The sequence below is a fragment of the Eumetopias jubatus genome, unplaced genomic scaffold, assembly GCF_037043125.1.
Source record: "Eumetopias jubatus isolate StellerSeaLion01/CBP00866 unplaced genomic scaffold, mEumJub1_p1.0 scaffold_13, whole genome shotgun sequence".
NCBI classification, from domain to species: domain Eukaryota; kingdom Metazoa; phylum Chordata; class Mammalia; order Carnivora; family Otariidae; genus Eumetopias; species Eumetopias jubatus.
In genome coordinates this window covers 92547675-92571060 of record NW_028274819.1, presented here as the reverse complement: position 1 = coordinate 92571060, position 23386 = coordinate 92547675, and the positions used below count along the sequence as shown (strand labels likewise).

At 43.4% G+C, this 23386-nt stretch overlaps 2 protein-coding genes across 2 annotated transcripts; both read right to left on the bottom strand.

Moving 5' to 3' along the window:
- Positions 1 to 2333: 2333 nt before the first annotated feature.
- On the bottom strand, positions 2334 to 2621 carry LOC114226081 (small ubiquitin-related modifier 2-like). The gene is made up of 2 exons (XM_028125988.1): positions 2468 to 2621; positions 2334 to 2410 (listed from the first exon to the last, which is right to left on the bottom strand). The coding sequence occupies exons 1-2, from the start codon at positions 2619 to 2621 to the stop codon at positions 2334 to 2336; spliced, it is 231 nt and encodes a 76-aa protein (XP_027981789.1).
- A 12067-nt stretch (positions 2622 to 14688) lies between these two features.
- LOC148162679 (sperm acrosomal protein FSA-ACR.1-like) lies at positions 14689 to 16566 on the bottom strand. Its single transcript, XM_088017514.1, has 3 exons — positions 16500 to 16566; positions 15027 to 15155; positions 14689 to 14846 (listed from the first exon to the last, which is right to left on the bottom strand). Exons 1-3 carry the CDS (start codon positions 16564 to 16566, stop codon positions 14689 to 14691), a joined length of 354 nt encoding a protein of 117 aa, XP_087873640.1.
- Positions 16567 to 23386: the final 6820 nt, after the last annotated feature.

The window sequence follows — 23386 nt, the reverse complement described above, 5'->3', positions numbered from 1 at the left end:
ATTTTTGGGTGTTGAGTTTGAGAAGTTCTTTGTAGATCTTGGATACCAGTCCTTTATCTGTAGGGTCATTTGCAAATATCTTCTCCCATTCTGTGGGTTGCCTCTTTGTCTTGTTGACTGTTTCCTTTGCTGTGCAGAAGCTTTTTGTCTTGATGAAGTCCCAAAAGTTCATTTTTGCTTTTGTTTCACTAGCTTTTGGAGATGTATCTTGAAAGAAGTTGCTGTGGCCAATGTCAAAGAGGTTACTGCCTATGTTCTCCTCTAGGATTTTGATGGATCCCTGTCTCACATGGAGGTCTTTCATCCACTTTGAGTTTATCTTTGTGAATGGTGTTGGAGAATGGTCAAGTTTCATTCTTCTGCATGTGGCTGCCCAATTTTCGCAGCACCATTTATTGAAAAGACTGTCCTTTTTCCATTGCATGTTTTTTTCCTGCTTTGTCAGAGTTTATTTGACCATAGAGTTGAGGGTCCATATCTGGGTTCTCTATTCTGTTCCATTGGTCTATATGTCTGTTTTTGTGCCAGTACCATGCTGTCTTGGTGATCACAGCTTTGTAATATAGCTTGAAATCGGGCAACGTGATGCCCCCAGCTCTGTTTCTCTTTTTCAACATTTCCTTGGTGATTCGGGGTCTTTTCTGATTCCATACAAATTTTAAGATTGTTTGTTCCAGCACTTTGAAAAATGTCATTGGAATTTTGATCAGGATGGCATCGAAGGTATAGATTGCTCTGGGTAGCACAGACATTTTAACAATGTTTATTCTTCCGATCCATGAGCATGGAATATTTTTCCATCTTTTTGTGTCTTCTTCAATTTCTTTCATGAGTGTTTCGTAGTTCCTAGAGTATAGATCCTTTACCTCTTTGGTTAGGTTTATTCCGAGGTATCTTATGGTTTTTGGTGCTATTGTAAATGGAATCATTTCTCTAATTTCTCTTTCTACAGTTGTGTTTTTAGTGTATAAGAAAGCAACTGATTTCTTGGAATTGGAAACATGAAGGATGCCATGTGTTAAATTCATCTGAAGCCCACAAGTGCCTCCCAGACTCATGAACTTGGCGAAAATCCAGTAGTGAGACTAATCTATGCCTCTATTCTAAGCTTAATTATTAATAAAGTCCCATTTACTCCCAATGTGCCCCAGTCCAGAGGATAAATTATGCAACCAGCCTACTCAGAGGTGACCAGGCACAATCTCTCACCCAGTGCAGAACCTCCTCCTCTGCAGCATCCAGACAGTGGGCATCCAGAACCACCACACTTCCAGGCCCACGTCAGTCCCCATCGGATCTTCCCGTCACGTGTCTAGGCTGAGACCCAACAGGGTGCCTTCGCCAGAGCACAGACTCAGAAGTCAGATCCATCTGGGTTTAAAGCCTCATTCCAGCATTTAAAAATTTTAAGGCCAGGGGCGCCTGGGTGGCTCCGTCGGTTAAGCGTCTGCCTTTGGCTCAGGTCATGATCCCAGGGTCCTGGGATTGAGTCCCGCATCAGGCTCCGTGCTCAACCATGAGTCTGCTTCTCCCTCTGCCCCTCCCCACCACGCGTGTGTGCGCTCTCTCGCTCTCGCAAAAATAAATAAATAAAAAAATTTTTTAAGGCCATGACAAGTTACATCATGTTACATTTCGATTCCTCTACCAAGGAGAAATGATAATAGTACCTAACTCACAGAATGGCTCTAGGAAAAAAAAAATTATACTCACACACTGAATGTCAGGTTTTGATTTTTATTTTTTTTAAACAAGAAGTTTATTTAAACAACAAGATGCTTGAGTTGAAGGGAAAACTACCTAGGATTCATTTCTTTTAGAGTAATATATCCCCACTTAAAGACAGATTGCCATACATGTAACAGCTACGTACAAAAAAGTTATAAAATTGTCCTTGGTTTTACAATGATAAATGAAAAACATTAAAATTCTCCAGTTGAACAAGGTATGCAAGGATTTTTATGTTGTTCTTTTTTTGTTAAACAGTGAGAGCAAAATAACTTACTGGAATATGAAGATAAGAGCTGCCTGAGCATGCCACTAATGGGGAGAGGGGATATTTTCACAGAAGCAGTATTTTTCCCCATCCCATCTCCATTTGATGTTGATCAAAACATACCATTGGCCATTTAGTTAAAAAATTGCGATATGCTTGTGCACATACACAGTTACTTTATGTACAATAAAGGAACAGGGAAAGGGAAAATGAAAGAATAGAGAAAACTATACTGTAGTAGTCAGGATGTGGTGGAACCAAATTGTGGCTTTCTAATTGAGAATGTCTTCTTGGTCTGGAGGAACAGAGTTCTGGAGTAAAGTAGCAGGTTCCCTTTTTAGTAGACACCTCCTATCTGCTGCTGGAACAGATCAATTGTATCTTCATCCTCTGTTTCCAACTGTGCAGGTGTGTCTGTTTCATTGATTGGCTGCCCATCAAATCAGAATCTGATCAGCCTCATTGACAAACCCTGTTGTTCACAATAGGCTTTCATTGGTTTACTAAGTGGTGTATGCCTCTTAATCTTAAACCGCACCACAGAACCATCCTGCCCCGCCACCTTCAAATTAATATGATCATCGTTCTCAGTCTTGACTCCTTCCTTGGGCTTTTCATTGGCCATGGCGAGCACCAGAGTCTCCTCGGCTGCCACTTCACCAAAGAGGTACCAGGTCCGCACCGAACAAGCACACAACCAGCACCGAATGGCAGGTTTTTAGCACAATGTCCAATGCAGAGTAAGGATCCAATAACTATTACCTCAATTATCCGTATTATTGTTCTGTCTCAATGCTAACAATTATGACTCTTAATAAAAACTGGATTTAAAATCGGTACTAGGAAATATCACAAGCTTATAGTTAGTGACGCCTAGTCTCTGCCTGTGCGGTCAGCAGTCTTAACTTCACTCCCAGCACACACACACTGACACACACATTCCTCCATATGGACATGCCCTTCCCTTCCCCCAACAGCACACAAAGGCCACAGCTACCTTGCCTCTCCCAAAGGCAGGCCGAGTCCCTGATCCACCATCTCCCATCACGTCCCTCCCTCTCGTTCATGTTCTATCCCGGGAACCTGCTGCCACCGTCCAGCCCAATGACAAATTGTAGCAGCAAGAACCGGAGTGTTACTTTATGAGGCAGTGAACAGGCTGCCCGGCCACTGGCCCTTCATGGATTCCCAAATTACCACCGTGAACATGTGTCTTCTTCCAACGTGTCTCCTGTGGATTCCATGCAGTTTCATCCATGATGCACAGTGTAATCTGATGGAAGAGCCGCTTGCCCTGGAATGCTGATTATAAAACCCATAGGGATAAACCCCCTGGACCCAGCCCCTAAATCTCTCCTGTCTGGCTGGCCCTGCCCACCCCCCCAGCACCATCCCCCACCACCACCGCTTTCTTCTCCACCATCGACACCGACCACGAATGCGCTCCAGCCATTCTTCACTCATTCTTCACCCATCACGGCTCGGCAGCCAGGACATCTCTGGTGTGATGTGGGCTTGGGGCAGGGAAGAATGCGTATGTGGTGGGGAGGGGTATGCACGGGGGCCGAAAGCACTGGGGAAATCAAACTCTGAGTCTTCGTGTCCATTTCTTAGATGACATCATTGTAAACTTTCTTTCTGACATATACTCCAGGGAATCCCCTCCCTCTGCTATCTGTTTTGGCATCATTCACAGAACTCCTTAACTACCTCACACATAGAAAGGAAGGACATGCGCTGGGAATGCTTTCAAGGGCCAGCTTGATAAAGGGACTTTCCACTCAGCCCTATTCCCCACAGTGCTACTCTCCTCACAGCTGGAAGTCCTTGTCAGAGTGTTCTTATCCTATCCGGGGACACTGCTGGTCCCTTTGCCCACTTGGGTGGGATGAGGGTAGAGCCACAGGGAAGATGGGCCATGGAGCTGGCCTGCTGGGAAGATCTCACTTCCAGCACCTATCGCTATCTGAGAATTGACACATGGGAGAGGGCAAGGAGAGCAGTTGAACTTTTCCCACATCACCCCTCTTCCAGGGAGGAAGATGTTGGTGCCAAGAGAGACTCCTATGGCCCATGGTTTCTCCCACAGGGAAAAGTGAGATAGGAATGAGTGCCCAGCTTCTCCCAGCCTTGTAAGATGTTGTTAAAGTGACTGACACACTCTATGTTGCCCCACCCAGAACATGTAGGGGATCAGCAGGGCTGAATAGTCTAGGGGGACCTACAAGAAGGGCAAAGGGGAGGGGCTGGTTCCTGAAAACTGGCCACAGATCCTACTAACATGTTGGCAGGCTCCACCAACAGACCCACACATGGAGACCATGGGACATCTTATCTGTAGGACCCTCCAGCACCCTGCACATGCCCTCAGGTTGGTGCACTGGAGACTAGTATGAACAATTTTGCTGACAAACTAGATAAATGAAAAGAAATGCATAAATTCCCAGGAGCATACAACCTACCGAGACAGAATCATGAAGAAATAGAATTTCTGAAGCCACCCAACAAAGAAAAGCCCAGAATGAGATGGCTTCACAGGTGAATTCTACCAAATATTTAAAGAAGAATTAATGCCAATATTTCTCAAACTCTTCCAAGAAATTTAAGAAAAGAGAGTACTTCCAAACTCATTTCACAAGACCAGCATTACCCTGATACAGATAAAGACACTACAAGAAAAGAAAATCTAGGTCAACATCTCTGATGAACATAGACACAAAAATCTTCAACAAAGTACTAACAAACTTAATGCAACAGCACATGAAAAGGATCATATACTATGATTGAGCGGGATTTATCTCTGGAATGCAGTGATGGTTCAATATATGTAGATCAATAAATGTGATACACTACATTAACTGAATGAAAAATAAAATCATATGATCATCTCAATAGATACAGGGAAAGCATTTGACAAATTTTAATATCCCTTCATGATAAAAACTCAACAAATTAGGTATACAGGAAATGTACCTCAGTATAATAAGGACCATATAAAGGACAAACCCAGAGCTAGCATCATATACAATGGTGAAAGCGGAAAGATTTTCCTTAAGATCAGGAACCGACAAGAGTTCCCATTTTCACCACTTCCATTTAACATGGTATTGGAAGTCCTAGCCAGAGTAATTAGGCAAGAAAAATCAATAAAGTGCATCCAAATTTGAAAGGAAGAAGTAAAATTGTCTCTGTTTGCAGACAACATGTTTTTAAATGTAAAAAAACCCCAAAGTTACCACCAAAAGTACTATTAGAACTAAGAAATGAATTCAGTAAGGTTGGAGGATACAAAACCAATATATAGAAATCAGAAATCATACAACCAATGAACTATTCAAAAAATAAATTAAGAAAAACAATCCTATTTACAATACCATCACAAACAAGAAAATACTTGCAAATAAATTTAAACAAGTGAAAGAACTGTACACTGAAAACTGTAAGACATCAATGAAAGAAATAGAATAAGACACAAATATATGGGAGGATATCCCATGTTTTTGGTTTAGAAGAATTAATACTTAGAATTATTATATTAATAATAGAATGTCCATACTACCCAAAGCAATCTACAGATTCAATGTAATCCCTATCGAAATCAAAATTAAATTAACATTGTTTAACTGAAGTGTTAAGGAAAATGTTTTTCTAAAGATCTAACAATTTAATATTATACAATTAACTCCACTATTTTCTAATGTTAAGATGGACTTGGAGGCAAGGTTTTACTAGATATGGAACTGATTGTAGAATTGGCCATATTGGGGTTGCCTGGGTGGCTCAGTCAAAGTGTCTGACTTTGGCTCAGGTCATGATCTCGGGGTCCTGGGATCAAGCCCCATGTTGGGCTCCCTGCTCAGTGGGGAGTCTGCTTCTCCAGCTGCTTCTGCCTCTCCCCCTGCTCATGCTCTCACACTCTTTCTCACTCCTTCTCTCTCTCTCCCTCTCAAATAAATAATCTTTTAAAAAAATCCCAATGACATTTTTCACAGAAATAGAAAAACCAATCCTAAAACTCATAGGGAACCACAGAACACCTTAAGTAGCCAGATTAAAGCTGGAGGCATCACTTTCCTGATTTCAAATCATATTATAAAGCTAGACTAATGATCAAAACAGTATGTCACTGGCATAAAAACAGACACATAGACCAATGGAACAGAGAGAGGGCTAGAAGTAAATCCACGCATGCAGTCAAGTAAACTCTCACAAGGACGCCAAGAATACATAAGAGAAAAAAGATAGTTTCTTCAATAAACAGTGATGGGAAAACTGGACATACACCTGCAAAATAATGAAATTTGACCCTGATCTTACACAAAAATCATCTCAAAATAAATTAAAGACCTAAACATAAGCCCTAAAACTGTGGAGCTCCTAGAAGAAAGCATAGGAGAAAAGCTCCTTGCCATTGATCTTGACAATGATTTTTTTGGATTTGACACCAAAACACATGTAACAAGGCAAAAATTAATGTGTGGGACTATATCATACTAAAAAGTCTCTGCACTGCAAAGGAAACAATCCACAAAATGAAAAAGCACCTTATGGGGATGCCTGGGTGGCTCAGTCGGTTAAGCGTCTGCCTTCAGCTCAGGGTTCTGGGATGGAGTCCCTTATTGGGCTCCTTGCTCAGCGAGGAGTCTGCTTCTCCCTCTACCTGCCATTCCCCCTGCTTGTGCTCTCTCTCTCTCTCTCTCTGAAAAATAAATAAAATCTTAAAAAGAAAAAGAAAAGAAAGAAAGAAAAAGCACCTTATGGAATGGGAGAAAATATTTGTAGCCAGAAAGGAACACATGAAACTCAATACCAAAAACATTAAAAACCCAATTTAAAACTGGGCAAAGGACTTGAATAGCCAGCAGACCTACAAATGGCAAAAAGGTATACAAAAATGTGCTGATCATCAAGGAAATGTAAATGAAAATCACAATGCGATATTATCTCACACCTGTTACAATGGTTATTATTTTGAGAAAAAGTGTTGGCGAAAACATGGAGGAAAGGGAACCCTGATACACTGTTGGTGGGAAAGCAAACTGGCACATTCACTATGGAAAAAAGTATGTAGAAATGACCATATGATCCAGCAATCCAACTTCTGGGTATTTATCTGAAAGAAATGAAATCAGGATCTCAAAGAGGTACCTGTTATCATGTTCAGCGTTATTCACAATAGCCAAGTAACAGAAACAACTCAAATGTTTATCAACAGATGCATAAATAAAATGTGATATTTGCATACAATGGAATGTTATTCAACCATGTGCAAAAACATGGAAAACATTATGCCATGTGAAATAAACAAGATGCAGAAGCACAAATACTGTATGGTCTTACTTATATATGGTATCTACAATAGATTTTATTTATTTTATTTGAGAGAGAGAGAGAGAGTAACCACGAGTTGGAAGCAGAAGGAGAGTGAGAAGCAGACTCCCCACCGAGCAGGGAGCCCAATGAAGGGCTGGATCCCGGGACCCTGGGATCATGACCTGAGTGAGCCAAAGACAGACAGTTAACAGACTGAGCCACCCAGGCATCCCCATAGTCACTTTTTTTTTTTTAAAGAAGCCCCCGATCCTTCATTCTCTCCAGACACCAGTCAACTCTCTAATTCTTGTTTCAAATTTCTTGCAAGTGTTGGCTACACTCACTTTCTCCACTTGCATACTGTCTATTCACTCCTCAGTGATAATCTGACTCATGCTTCCACTTTGTCAACAGATTTACTCTGGGCAAGGTCACGCATGGTCACAAGGTAGCCAGATTTAACGGACTCACATTCATCCTTACAGTGCTGGACCTCTCTGTGTCCTTAGGCATTGTGGACCTCACAATATTTCTTAGAACTCTTGACTGTCTGGAGTCTAGACATTGCTCCCATGCTTCTCTTCCCATTGGTCAAGCCAGCATCTCTTGATGATGGGAGTCTCCCTCACCCAAGTCTTTATCTTTGATGTTCCTTAGTATTCCTTTTATCTCTACCCATTTAAATGCTAAAATCACTCTCCATCTTCTCATGATTGTTACTACATGGGTGCGTGGAGTGTGTATTAGGTTTTCCAAATCTGTCACCTCCAGCTCTGAAATCTATACTGATTTTCACATCTCTCTAGCCATTACATGAAGCCTGAAACCCTTCTAGAATGCTGCTTCCATTAGATCTTGAATGTTTCCAGGGGCTTTCATACAAGGTCTCTTCAACCCTGTAAAGGTTGGATAACCTTCAACAAGGTTAAGGAAAGATGAGCCACCAGATTCAAACACCCCAGGTTTCAGATGAAGCGGTACAGCAGGAGAAGTATGAGAGGGAAAAGGAAAGAAGCAATCAAACCTCGAAGAACAGAGGAGTCCAGACTCGCGTCAAGCCCAGGGACATGGATGAGAGATCACACACGGCACAGGCTCTAATGGGTGACACCAGAAGACGGAGGAGCCAGGCTTGAGCCCCTTGTACACTCTCAGAGCTAATAAACTTACTACCTAAGGAACACACAGCAAACTTGCTATTGAAATGCAGCTTTGTGACAAGTGCTGTGCATTTCTTCTTGGAACCAGATTGCTGCCCCTAGTTATGGTTCTGTGGGAAATGTGGACCAAATACCATATATACCTTTGAAGGCAGGACAGCTACCTTAAAACGTTAAGATACCTCGAATTTATCCTGTCTTTAGAAGTGAGTCCCCCACAATGATCCTTTGGGTAAACCCTAAATCCCTGCTGAGGTTAGGAGAGGGGATGGGAGAAACAGCCAGAGGTTAGGCCCAGGTTTGTCTGGATGCTGTTCCATATGATTCTGACCCTGATCCAGATCCACCCAGCACCTTGTTCCTAACCTCACCCTAATCCAGACTCTGCTCCAGACAAGCATCTCACCCACTGGTGGGAAAATTAGAGCAGGGACCACTCCTAGCTACTAGAGCAGGATCGGGAACTTATTCTTCTATTCCAGAGATAGTGATATAAGTATGTACATATGTACATATGACAATCAGTGTAACACACATGGAAAATGATTAGCCTGGAAAGGAAACTAAATTGACTCTAAGTAATTATACACAACTAAATACAGATATAAATACCCTTAAAAATTGAAAAGAATACATAAGAAGAATATAATTAGGTAAGAAATATCAAAAACAATCTGTAAAAGAAAAGGTCAATAAAAACATATATTTTGAGGGCTGCCTGGGTGGCTCAGTTGGGTGGGCATCTGCCTTCAGCTCAGGTCAAGATCCCGGGATCCTGGGATCGAGCCCTACGTCGGGCTCCCTGCTCAGCAGAGGAGTCTGCTTCTCCCTCTCTCTCTGTGATCTCTCTCGCTCTCTCTCTCAAATAAATAAATAAATAATAAATCTTAAAAAAAAAAAAAACCCGTATTTTGAAAAGAAAAGAATTCCTACTACTTAAGTCAAGTCCTGGTGGTCATTAGAGTGTTTTCCCATTTTTTGTTGTTGTTGTTGTTGAGTAAAATACACATAACGTAAATTTACCAATTTTAACCATTTTTAAGTGTACAGTTCAGGGGTATTAAATACATCCATAACATTATGCTACCATCACCACCATCCATCTCCAGAACAATTTCATCTTGTAAAACTGAAACCCTATATACATGAAACAATAACTCCCCATTTCTTACCACCCCTCCCCCCCACCAGCAACCACCATTCCACTTTCTGTTTCTATGATTTTGGCTACTCTAGGTGCCTCATATAAGATGAATGATACAGTATTTGTTCTTTTATCACCGGCTTTTTTCATTTAGCATAACATCCTCAAGGTTCACCCATGTGTAGCATATTGCAGAATTCCTTCCTTTTTGAGTCTATATAATTTTCTATTGTGTGTATACAAAACGTGTTGCTTATTCCTTCATCCATTGATGGACACTTGGCCACTTCTATGTTCCAGCTATTGTGAATAATGCTGCTATGAACATGAGTGTTCAAATATCCTGTTTCAGTTCTTTGGGGTATATATTCAGGAGTGGAATTGCTGGATCATATGGTAATTCTATTTCTAATTTTTTGAGGGACCTCCATACTGTTTCCCACAGTGGCTGCACCATTTTACCTTCTCACCAACAGCGCCCAAGGGTTCTAGCTTCTCCACATGCTCACTAACACTTGTTATTTTGAGGTTTATTTTTTTAATAATAATGGGTGTAAGGTGGATCTCATTGCAGTTTTTATTTATTTTTCCTTAATGATTGTGATGCTGAGTATCATTCCCATCTTTACCAATTAAAGGAATTCCCTTTTATTTCTAGTTTGCCAAGAAGTGTTTTGTTGTTGCTCATAAACAGGTCTTTAACCTCATAAAATGATATTCTCATCAACTGAGATCATCACATGATTTATCTCCTTTAGGATACTGATGTGGTATAAATTGATTGATAGATCAGCTAATACTTACCATTTTGGCATTTCAGGTATGATCCTGAAATTCTTCCACATGCATTATTTTGCCATTTGTTTTTTTTTTAATTTTGCAGCTAATATTTTATTTGGCATTGTGCTTTTATAATCATAAGGAAATGGCCTATAATTTTCTCTCTTTGACTATAATCTTCTGAATTTAGAGTCAAATGGGCTGGTGAGCTTTAGCTTTGCTTCTATTTCCCAGAAACTTTTTCAAAAGATAGAGATGAATAATTCTTGAAAGTTTGGTAGACTCACACACATGTGAAGCCATAAGAACCTATTTTCGGTTTTGTTTGTTTTGTTTGTGTATTTTAAGGAGGGTCTTTCACTACTATTTCAAAACTTTTAATATGACTGCTCTCTTTAAGAACCATATTCTTTAGTTGATTTGAGAACTTCTTAAAATTGTGTTCAGATGGCTTTAAGTCAATGAACTAAAACAATGAACTATAAACTTCAGCTGAGAAGTTTTATGTCCACCTAAAAATTTACTAGGTGGTAGGAGGGGAGTTGTGGACAGTGAGAGAGACAAACCATTTGCCACATGGAATAAAGTCAGGTTATACATAGAAGCCAGGTGTCACCTGTTTTAGAGCCCCATACCTAGCATCCAGTGCCATCTGCTCTTTTTTTTCTTTTTTTTTAAAGATTTTCTTTATTTATTTGAGAGAGAGAGCTGGGGGGAGGGGCAGAGGCAGAGGGAGAAGCACACTCCCCACTGAGCAGGGAGCCCGACATGGGGCTCGATCCCAGGACCCCGAGATCATGACCTGAGCTGAAGGCTGACACTTAACCAATGGAGCCACCCAGTCACCCCCCATCTAGTCTTTCTTATCAAACAACTTCCCACAAACTCACATAAAAACTCACCCAAGGAGATAGTTATCACTCCTATCCACAGGGATTGGTCTGCCCTGGGTCTTCTAAGAGTAGCCCAGTCCCAGGGAAAAACAACATAAGGTCCCAGAGGTCCTGACACTGACTCTTCATTCATCTCCCTGCTGTCAATGAGTCACAAACCCTTTTCAGCTTACTCTAGCCAAACAAGAGGAGGAATCTGAGAGCACACTTTTCCCCACTGGCTCTTCCCACACCACTTTCCCAAGCTTCCCTGGCACTTCCAGAATCAGAAAGGGACCATGCTAGTTTGGAGGCCTGTCACTCCTGAAAGTTTCCGGGAAAGGGAATTCACAAAGCAGCCCACTCACACCCCAGGATCACAGGACAGCAACCGCAGGGGAAGGAAACTGGAGTGTTCTCTGCTCATGCTCAAGAACACAAAGGGCAAAAACCACTCTGCAGCCAGCTGACCACTGCCTGACTTCATGAAGGCCAGTGTCAGGCTAAAGCACCAGGCTCTGGAGCCTGCCCCTGCCTGAGGGTGCCTGAGAGCTTTGGACAAACAGGCCTCTACTCTGATGGTTCTTGGTGGGGTGAGGCAGAGGGGAACTGAGAGTAGGGTTCCTGGTTGCCCCCGATCCCTCCCCTGAAGGAGGTGAGCTGGGAGGGAGTCTGAAAGGATAGGCTGGAGCAAGATCTAAGCTGGTTTAAGACAAATCAGGAGTCTGAGGCCTCCTCTGGGGTCTTGACCTTGGCCACCAAAGAACAGTTGACATTCAACATCCATACTCTTCGCACAATCCTACCTTATAAAACATGTGTTTAAAAACTGACATATGTGTAGGTGTATATATTGCCAAGTATGTACGCATCCACATCATGAGAAGTCCTGTATGATCTACCCAAAATTTATAATATTAATTACTAAGTATTGGTTTGGGTGGGGTTTTTTTTCAATAATTAAAAACAATTTTAGAACAGTTTTAGACTTAGTGAAAAATTGCAAAGACAATATGCAGTTTTTCAGCCCATTTCACCCGCTGTTAACAGTTTACATTATCTTGGTACTTTTGTGACAACTCATGAAAAAATAGTGACTCATTATTATTAACTAAACTCCATGTTGTGTTCAGATTTCTGCAGCTTCCTGCCTAATGTCTTGTTTCTCTTCCAAAATACTTCATCTTTTTCATTCCTCATGTTTCTTCATCTCCTCTGGGCTGGGACAGTATTTCAGAATTTCCTTGTTTTTTGTAACGTTGATCATTTTGAAGATAAGCATGCAGATATTTTGCAGGATGCTCCTCAGCTTGGGTGTGTCTGATGTTTTTCTCACAGTTAGATTAGGGTTATGATACGATGGCAGGAGAACCACAGAGGTGAAGTGCTGTTCTCATCCCAGCCAACCAAAGGTGTATGCTATCGCCCCGCCGTATCACTGTGGATGTTAACCTTGACCCCCTGAGTCCGGTGTGTCAGGCCACGCCACCATAAGTTTGCATTTTTCCCCTTTCCATATGGTATCCTTTGAAAGCAAGTCACTAAATGTAGCCCATTACATCTGTTTTTAACTTTTCTGTTAACTTATCTGTATTTTTCAGATATTTTGCAATAGTTAGGATTTAGCTTGTTCATGAGAGTATGGCTAATAAGGCAGCTTTTAAAAGAGAAAAAGGCCTCTTGCTGGTCTGGCCTCTCTCACCCTGACCCATCCATATCTCTCTCTTTAGTACAGCAGGACCCAACTAGATAAGCTTAATGTAGACTGGAGTGCTTGAGTTGGGTTTTATGACTGTGGATGCTTATGGGGTTATTCCTGATGTTTTCAAGTTTAAGGACAAGGCTGTGTTCCACAATGGCTGATCCAACTGGCTGTACCTTTATCTCCTCAATTTCAGAATGGAAAAAAAATCCATCAAAAATATTCACATTTGACATTCTGAAAATAAAAGTCAGTATTGAAAAGATATTCTTAAGAGTTCCAAAAAATATTAGCTAAATAAAAATCACACAGAATGAATTTGTATTTGTTAGTTTATAAGAGAAATAAAACACTCCTCTTTGTTTTAATTTATGAATGAAAATTATAAGCTTATGTTAAATAAGGAATTTAACAAGACAATGGTCTCCATTTTTGTATCATGGCAGGTTAGGGAAAGAGAATGAAGGGAAGAGATAAGGACAGAGGAAATGTAATATAAAGGGAAAAAGAAAGAGAGGTCAAAAGAGTGGGAAGAATACATATAGAAGTGGTGATAGAGGTTTTAAAATACACATTGAAAAGATAATAAGATGGTGACAAATATTCCTATAAAAATAATAACAGAAGCATTTTACACTAAAAAGAAGATACAAATCTTTCCTTGCCTAAGAACGTATGAAATTCACTGTTCTTATAAAAGATACTGTCCCACTTTCTCAGTTCCTCCCAAGCTCCTTGGAAGAGCTGCCCATACTCCCTATGTCCTCCTGTCACGGTCCCTTCATTCCTCAACCCTCTGCCATGTGACTCCTGTGCCATTTCTCCTTTCAACCTGCTCTGCCAATCACCTGCCGGTTGTCACAGAAAACAGATAGCGATGCTCCTCTGTCCTGGGTCCCCACCTGCTTCTGTGGCCTTCACCCACTTTCTTTTTTTTTTTTTAAGATTTTATTTATTTATTTGAGAGAGAGAGAGAGAATGAGAGACGGAGAGCATGAGAGGGAAGAGGGTCAGGAGGGAGAAGCAGACCCCCCGCTGATCAGGGAGCCCGATGTGGGACTCGATCCCGGGACTCCAGGATCATGACCTGAGCCAAAGGCAGTCGCTTCACCAACTGAGCCACCCAGGCGCCCCTTCACCCACTTTCTATTCCCATGGTCTCCTGTGTCTGTGATTCGCCAGCCCTGTTCCCACTCCCCTCCCCGGACAATGGAAGCCATCAGTAGGTTCAGAGAATGTGCGTAGCATCCAAAGCTGGTGAGCCCATCTCTGCTGCCGCAGGCCTTGGCACCTTCTTCTCTGTCCATCTGCCAGTGGGACAGGTTTTCCTGAGTTTTCCACTGACCCCTCCAACTCCTGATGTGCGAAATGGAACCCCTGCCCTGTCTGGGTACATCACAGTCACTCCTGAGTTGTGGGACTAGAAACCAGGCAGCCTGTCAGCCAGAGAAGCCAAGTGTTTGTGAAGGAGGAGGAGATACAGGGTGAGGAGAGCTGCATTTGCAGGTGAGATGACACCAAGGGTGACCAGACAGTGTCTGGTGTTGGGGGGGCAAGAGCCCGTGGGCAGGAGGGAAGTGAGGAGGGGAACTGGGAGGAGACGGGAAGATGTTGCGTGCTCCTCAGGAGCACATGTGGAGGGAGAGAGGCCCAGAGAGGGTCAAGGATGGCCAAGGATGGGGACGGGGGAGTGGACACCTCCACCAACAGGGGAAGAACAGTTAGCGAGGCTTCCAGTACAACGACTTCCCTCTGTACTTATTGCAGAAATCTTGACCTTTACAGCAAAAGCTTGAAACCTTCAGGTCCCCACGTATCAGTTTCCAGGACTTACACTCATTGGAGCAGTCCAGCTGAGTGTGGTTGTAGCGAAATCCATCTGGAAGAGAAGGACGCTCATACTCAGGGTCAGAGAGCAATAGTTGGAGCTCAAAGAAAGGATTTTCCCCAACCATGCCCAGTGTGGCCTCCAGACAGGGGCACATCACTCTCACCTTCCTGACAGCGTCAAGAGGCAGGCACCTGCTCAAGCCAGTAGACCCTGATTCAATGTCGTTACCTCTTATATTGAAATAGAATATATCCCTGGTTCTGCATCCTGGGCCTTCCTCCACGGTGCAGTTGCCTTTGCCTGCCTTACATTTGCCCTTTCTAAAAAGACTGCAGACCATACACGTTGTGGCTGGAGCTGTGGAGAAACAGACATGAGCCTCGGGTGGAATGAACTCAGGCTGAGGTGTGCTAGGACACCTTAGGACCCAGGAGTTTAGGGACACAGCATGACTCTAAATACTTCCTCCACACATAATTTGGGGCAGGAAATATTCCCACTAGGTTCCTTCCATTGGATATTTAGGGAAAAGTGGTCTTCCACATAGTGATCTCAAAATCTATTAAGGATAAATAACTGTATGTATACTTCATGAGTGAATTGCATGGTATGTGAATTATATTGCACTAAAACAGTTTACCAAAAATAACCTTGAGCAAAAATATAAGATGTTACCTGCCAGGTGATGTGAGAGATACTAGCAAGTGAGAAATAAGGATAAAAGGCATGGGTTCTGACAAGGCAAGTGAAATTTCCAACCTTGCACCGAACAACACTAAGTGATTATCTTTCTTTAACTTTTGTTCCCTAGGAGCCTAGCTGACCCCCTGCCCCCCACCGGTACCAGCTCTGTGCTCACGTGCTCATAAAAATCTAAAAGAGGGGGTGCCTGGGTGGCTCAGTCAGTTAAGCGTCTGCCTTCGGCTCAGATCATGATCCCAGGGTCCTGGGATCGAGCCTCACATTGGACTCCCTGCTCAATGGGAAGTCTGCTTCTCCCTCTCCCTCTGCTGCTCTCCCTACTTGTGCTCTCTCTCTCTCTCTCTGTCAGATAAATAAATAAAATATTTAAAAAAAATCTAAAACAGGTTACTATGTGAAGGGTCTCCTCTTAGCTGTGGAGTCATTGTGCAGAAGACAACCAAGCACTTGCCTACAGCCACCCTGGGTCAGGGTCACCGGGAGGAAATGGGTGAGAATAAGGATTACACTGGCTTGATGTTGAGCAGGTAGATTTTAGTCTCCAGAGATCTCCTAGCCAAACGCCAAAATTTATCCAAAGTACCTACATGTCTAAGTGAAAAGACTGCTGTGAAAATATTGGTTCAAAATCAGCCATCTAATTACCTCTTCTGGCTCCATTACGGCCCCTAGGCTGCTTCTTTATAGAAAGTCTTGAGCTACCGTTGGCTCTGCTCCTTAGGGCCATCCCAGCCAGCCCCAAGGCCCTAAAGTGGGAAGAGCCCTCGGCCCCAATCTGCCCCAAAGGAGTGACTGACTCCACTCTGAGATCTTAGGAAGGAACCTGAACTCTTTCCCTGGGAGTAGTCGGGGTGGGGACAGCAGACAGAGACCTTAAACCCTTTGGGGGGGTGCAGATCATCCCAGAACCTCATCCTTAACCCTGTTCCCTCCCAGCCAGCTCAGGCCACCACCCTGGGGCTGCTCCCTCACCCCTGCCCGGCCGCCCCAGGGCCTCACCCACTCCTTGGAAGAACACAAAAGGGAAGACTGCCAGCAGCAGGAGCAGGAGCAGGGACTTGTCCATCTCAGTTTGGGACGGCAGCAAGATGCACAGGCTGGCTGGAGAAGGAAGCAGACTGCCCAGCAAGGGCGAGGACAGATTGTTCTAGAACCTGGACTTGACTGCTCCCAAGCTGTGGGCAGAAGCTTCCTTTTGTGTACCCACCAAGGCAGGTTTCACCGCCGCCCAGGCCCAGGAAAGGCTCCCACAGACCTAGCCCCATTGGATACTTCCAAGGACAGAGGATGTCCCACGTGCCCCTCCTGTTCCCTTGAGACTGCCTCTGGCTGAGTGGGGGAGCTGCTGCTTGGCTGGATCTGCTGGGCCCTCAGCAGTCCCTGCCCCTTCACTCTCTGGACATCCCACTGTGCCAGGTCCAAGACAGGGGTTTATGTGGGCAGGGCTTTGCTAACTACCCATTTCCTCTGGGTGCAAAGTCCCGTATGACCACCTCCCCACCAGTTCCATGGCCCAAGCCAGTCCTCAGCCTGGTGGACACCCTGCTTCAGGCCTCAGGTTGTGTTCATCACAGGAGTGGTCCGTACCTTCTTCTGTCCCTTCCCTCTCCCTATGTTGTGCTCATAGTTAGGCCCCTCTCAAAACTGAATCAGTGTTGACAGTGGTGGGGATAGTCATAATAGCAAATATTTACTCAGTTGAAAAGGGGATGAGGAAGGAGTAGAAAACAGGGAAACAGGTACAAACTTCCATTTATAAAATAAGTAAGTGATGGGGATGTCATGTACAGCATGGTGATGACAGTTAATAACAGTATTGTATATTTGAAAATTGCCAAGAAAGTAAATCTTAAAAGTTCTCATCACAAAGAGAAAAAACTTTTTGTAACCAGGTAAGGTGACAGATGTTGACTAGACTTATGGTGATCATTTCACAATATATATAAATATCGAATCATATGGTATACACTTGTTCTGTGCTGGTCTCAGCCTATCAGTCAATAACCAATAGTGTGGTTGGCCCATCCCTTATAACTGCAAAATACCCTTCAGCAGCAACCATCAGGGAACTTTGAAAAAAATAGGTTGATTACTTACAAGACCTGGACATGACACAACATACCTGGGGCCACACAGTGAGGGTGGGGGTGGGGGAGGCGAGCGCATGCACATGTCTGCTTTTCTTGAGGTTGACTGTGGGGTTAGGGTTTATTGGTAAGTTAAAACATAAGAATAGGAGATTGAAGTGCGGGAAGAGGAAAAAAACAAGTGTCACAAACAGTCAGTTATCAAAATCAACCAAGATCTCTTTTTTAAAAAAAACATTTTTTAATTTAAATTCAATTAATTAACATATAATGTATTATTGGTTTCAGAAGTATAGGCCTGTGATTCATCAGTCTTATATAATACCCAGGGCTCATTACATCATGTGCCCTCCTTAATGTCCATCACCCACCCCATTCCCCTCCCCTCCAACAACCCTCAGTTTTTTCCCTATGATTAAGACTTTCTTATAGTTTATCTCCCTCTCTGATTTCATCTTGTTTTATTTTTCCTCTCTTCCCCGATGATCCTATGTTTTGTTTCTTAAATTTCACATATCAGTGAGATCATGATACTTGTCTTTCTCTGACTGACATATTTCGCTTAGCATAATACCCTCTAGTTCCAACCACGTCGTTGCAAATGGCAAGATTTCATTTTTTTGATGCCTGCATGGTATTCCATGGTTTATATACCACATCTTCTTTATCCATCCGTCAATGGACATCTGGGCTCTTTCCATGGTTTGGCTATTGTGGACAATGCTGCTGTAAACATTGGGGTGCAGGTGCCCCTTTGGATCACTACATTTGTATCTTTGGAGTAAATACCCAGTAGTGCAACTGCTGGATCATAGGGGTAGCTCTATTTTCAACTTTTTGAGGAACATCCATACTGTTTTCCAGAGTGGCTGCACCAGCTTGCATTCCCACCAACAGTGTAAGAGGGTTCCCCTTTCTCCACATCTTCGCCAACATCTGTCATTTCCTGACTTGTTAATTTTAGCCATTCTGACTGGTGTGAGGTGGTATCTTGTGGTTTTGATTTGTATTTCTCTGATGCTGAGTGATGTGGAGCATTTTTTCATGTGTCTGTTGGCCGTTTGGATGTCTGCTTTGGAGAAATGTCTGTTCATGTCTTCTGCCCATTTCTTGACTGAATTATTTGTTCTTTGGGTGTTGAGTTTGATAAGTTCTTTATATATTGTGCATACTAGTCCTTTATCTGATAAGACATTTGCAAATATTTTCTCCCATTCTGTCGGTTGTCTTTGATTTTGTCGACTATTTCCTTTGCTGTGCAAAAGCTTTTTATCTTGATGAAGTGCCAATAGTTCATTTTTGCCTTTGTTTCCCTTGCCTTTGGAGATGTGCCTAGCAAGAAGTTGCTGTGGCTGAGGTCAAAGAGGTTGCTGTCTGTGTTGTCCTCTAGGATTTTGATGGACTCTTGTCTCACATTTAGGTCTTTCATCCATTTTGAGTCTACTTTTGTGTGTGGTGTAAGGAAATGGTCCAGTTTCATTCTTCTGCATGTGGCTGTCCAATTTTCCCAACATCATTTGTTGAAGAGACTGTCTTTTTTCCTTTGGACATTCTTTCCTGCTTTGTTGAAGATTAGTTGACCATATTGTTGAGGGCCCATTTCAGAGCTCTCTATTCTCTTCCATTGATCTATATGTCTGTTTTTGTGCCAGTACCATACTGTCTTGATGATTACAGCTTTGTAATAGAGCTTGAAGTCCAGAATTGTGATGCCACCAATTTGGTTTTCTTTTTCAACATTCCTTTGGCTATTCGGGGTCTTTTCTGGTTCTGTACAAATTTTAGGATTATTTGTTTTTCAGCTCTGTGAAAAAAGTTGATGGTATTTTGATAGGGATTGCATTGAATGTGTAGATTGCTCTAGGCAGCATAGACATTTTCACAATATTTGTTCTTCCATTCCATGAGTATGAACGTTTTTCCATTTCTTTGTGTCTTCCGCAATTTCTTTCATGGGTATTTTATAGTTTTCTGAGTACAGATCTTTTGCTTCTTTTTAGGTTTATTCCTAGGTATCTTATGGTTTGGGGTGCAATTGTAAATGGGATCTACTCCTTAATTTCTCTGTCTTCTGTCTCACTGTTGGTGTATAGAAATGCAACTGATTTCTGTGCACTGATTTTATATCCTGCCACTTTGCTGAATTCCTTTATGAGTTCTAGCAATCTTGGGGTGGAGTCTTTTGGGTTTTCTACATAGATTGTCATGTCATCTGCAAAGATGAGAGTTTGACTTCTTCTTTGCTGATTTGGATGCCTTTTATTTCTTTTTGGTGTCTGACTGCTGAGGCTAGGACTTCCAGTACTATGTTGAACAGCAGTGAAAATGAACCAAGATCTCTGACACAAAAGAGTCTCAGTGGAGGCAGGAGGCCAGGCTTTTGATATAGTATATGGCTGGCTATGTGTTTATTCCAGATGAAATGCCTCCTTGAAATGGATGCCTTGGCCATCAAAACTTAAGTCAGGCACTTGAGTTACAAAAAAAAAAAAATGAAAAATGAAAACAAAAAACCCCAGAAAAACAAATATGTTATATGCCAATTATATTTCCATTTTAAAAAATAATTTAAAAAGAAAATGGGGAAAACAAATTTTAAACAAATCATTAGAACTGTCAAAGAGCAGCTTTGTTCTTCCGTAGCATTGTTTTACTGAAGACATGCTGTTCTGTGCAAACTTGAAGAATGTCACGAGGATGATGCCTAATGTGATAGGACACATGGTTGGAAAAGGACATGGTATCACCTGGGGAATCAAGGCAAAGAGAGTGAACACAGAAAATAATGATCTGGTCAGACCTCCTTGTTGAAACTTATGCTCCTCGAACATCCTGCTGGTGCTTCCTAAGGAGAGGATTGTGGAATTCCTGTCGAATGATGTACCTGTTCTGTGTAGCTTGCTGACAATAAATGAACCTTCTTTTAAAGATTTAGGGGGATGCGGCCCCACTGGAAATTGTCCATGGCTGCTATAGAATGACAGCAAAATACAATGGAAGTGGTAACTGACTGCGAAGTCCCACTTGTATATCTGGGACCAGCCAGGAATCAGGTGGAGACCTCACAGGCTCAGTCTGTACCAGTAAACGGTGTGATCACCTGACAGAAGAATCTACCGCCCTAGATTCCTGGATGGCTTTCCTTCATCTGCTCTTTCAGTCAAGCTTCCTCAATGCCACCCTGTCATGTCTCTCCCTCAGGTGCACAGGAAGGTTATCTGACATGGTGGAATTGTGCTGGATGGCACATGCATGTCGCTGAATGATGTGTTATGGATGTTTCCTGGCTTTTTAGGAGAGGAGACATCAGAGGTCCATTAAAGATTGAGAGCTTGACAGATGTCACATATTAAATTTATCTGAGCCCATGAGGGCCTCCCTCCATACTCCTGAAGTTGGGAAAGAGCCTAATTCATGACTTCAGTCCAAGCTTATTTACTAAATTATTCCTTTTACTCCCAATGTGCCCCAGTCTGGAGGATAAATTATGCAACCAGCCTACTCAGAGGTGACCAGGCACAATCTCTCACCCAGTGCAGGAACCTCCTCCTCTGCAGCATCCAGACAGCCGGCATCCAGAACCACCACACTTCCAGGCCCACGTCAGTCCCCATCAGATCTTCCTGTCATGTGTCTAGGCTGAGACCCAACAGGGGAGTGCCTTGGCCAGAGCACAGACTCAGAAGTCAGACCCATCTGGGTTTGAAGCCTCATTCCAACACCAACCCTGGCTAGTTATTACTCTATAATCCCTCAATTTCCTCATTGAGGAAATAGGAACTATAATAGCACTTACGTCATTATGTTACTGGTTCAATTCTTCCTATTAACTTTCTGTTCAATTATTCACTAAAGAATCCAGTTAAGGAAAATTTAATTTAATAATCAGTACTAGGAAATATCACAAGCTTATAGTTAGTGATGCCTAGTCTCTGCCTGTGCGGTCAGCAGTCCTAACTTCACTCCCAGCACACACACACTGACACACACATTCCTCCATATGGACATGCCCTTCCCTTCCCCCAACAGCACACAAAGGCCACAGCTACCTTGCCTCTCCCAAAGGCAGGCTGAGTCCCTGATCCACCATCTCCCATCACGTCCCTCCCTCTCGTTCATGTTCTATCCCGGGAACCTGCTGCCACCATCCAGACCAATGACAAATTGTAGCAGCAAGAACCGGAGTGTTACTTTATGAGGCAGTGAACAGGCTGCCCGGCCACTGGCCCTTCATGGATTCCCAAATTACCACCGTGAACATGTGTCTTCTTCCAACGTGTCTCCTGTGGATTCCATGCAGTTTCATCCATGATGCACAGTGTAATCTGATGGAAGAGCCGCTTACCCTGGAATGCTGATTATAAAACCCATAGGGATAAACCCCCTGGACCCAGCCCCTAAATCTCTCCTGTCTGGCTGGCCCTGCCCACCCCCCCAGCACCATCCCCCCCCCCCCACCGCTTTCCTCTCCACCATCGACACCGACCACGAATGCGCTCCAGCCATTCTTCAATCATTCTTCACCCATCACGGCTCAGCAGCCAGGACATCTCTGGTGTGATGTGGGCTTGGGGCAGGGAAGAATGCGTATGTGGTGGGGAGGGGTACGCACGGGGGCAGAAAGCACTAGGGAAATCAAACTCTTGAGTCTTTGTGTCCTTTTCTCAGATGACATCATTGTAAACTTTCTTTCTGACGTATCAGGGCCAAGCAGGGAGGTGATAAACCATCCGTTACTCACATAGTGATGGGTGGCCTGCCGAGCTAGTAGCAAGTTTATGCTTTATGCAGTGACTCACAGTTCATGCACTGCAGAAACCAGAACTCAAACTACGTCCATTGCAACTATGCCGGCAATTCAGGTATATTGGATGCAAGCAAAGTGGGGGCTCCTGTTTGTGATGTGATGCCCTTCAGCTCATACTCGGTCTTCATACCTGAACTTGCGACTACCTTCCCAAGGCGAGACATCACCACCTGCACCCCAACAACGCCTGACCCCTGGTACTCTTGCCTGCTGCACCCTTGTCATACTACAGTGTCTCCTGAGCCCCCCCATGGACCTGCCTCTCTCCATGGTGGGATGCAGTGAGACAGGAGAGAGCACAGGGAACTCAAGGCTCTGAGAGTGTCAGAGTCCCAGCAGACATCATCATGATAAGGTCAGTGCCCCATTGAGGCCACGTACTCAACAAACACCTTTCTTCTCACTATCTGTTCAGAGACCACTCCCCCAGGTTCCCCGACCTCTCTAAAAAACAAAACACATTTCACCAACTGGAGGTTTACTCTGAGGCACTCTCTAAACAAGGAAAGACAGCAGAGCCTGAGACTCCCTGGAGGAGGGGGTTACGTCTGGAGGAGGGGGTTACGTGTGGAGGAGCACTGAGCTGCTCAAAAGACACTGATAGTAGAAATGCTCTGTCCACAGTTGGTACCTGCCCATCCCCCCCCCCCCCAAGGACTGGTGTAAGTTTTGTAAGAGCCCCAGGAAAGCTGGTCCTTGGAATGGTAGGCTGTTTAGGGGACCTCCTTTCTGAGGATAATGGACAAGCTGTTGGTGCTGAGTTCACACTTCTGCTCTGGGGAGCGCTGGGGGGCGGGGATTCTTCTGGAAAGATTACACTGACCACTGAAGGAAGGGTTGCCTCTGCCACATTTTCATTGTCTTTCCATAAAATACATTTTAAAAATAAATAAATAAAATGCAACAAAAAAAAGACTGTAATAGAGTGATCAACCCCCTCCAACTGGCCCTGGGGCTTTACTGGTTCTGGCACCAAAAGCCTCATGTCCCAG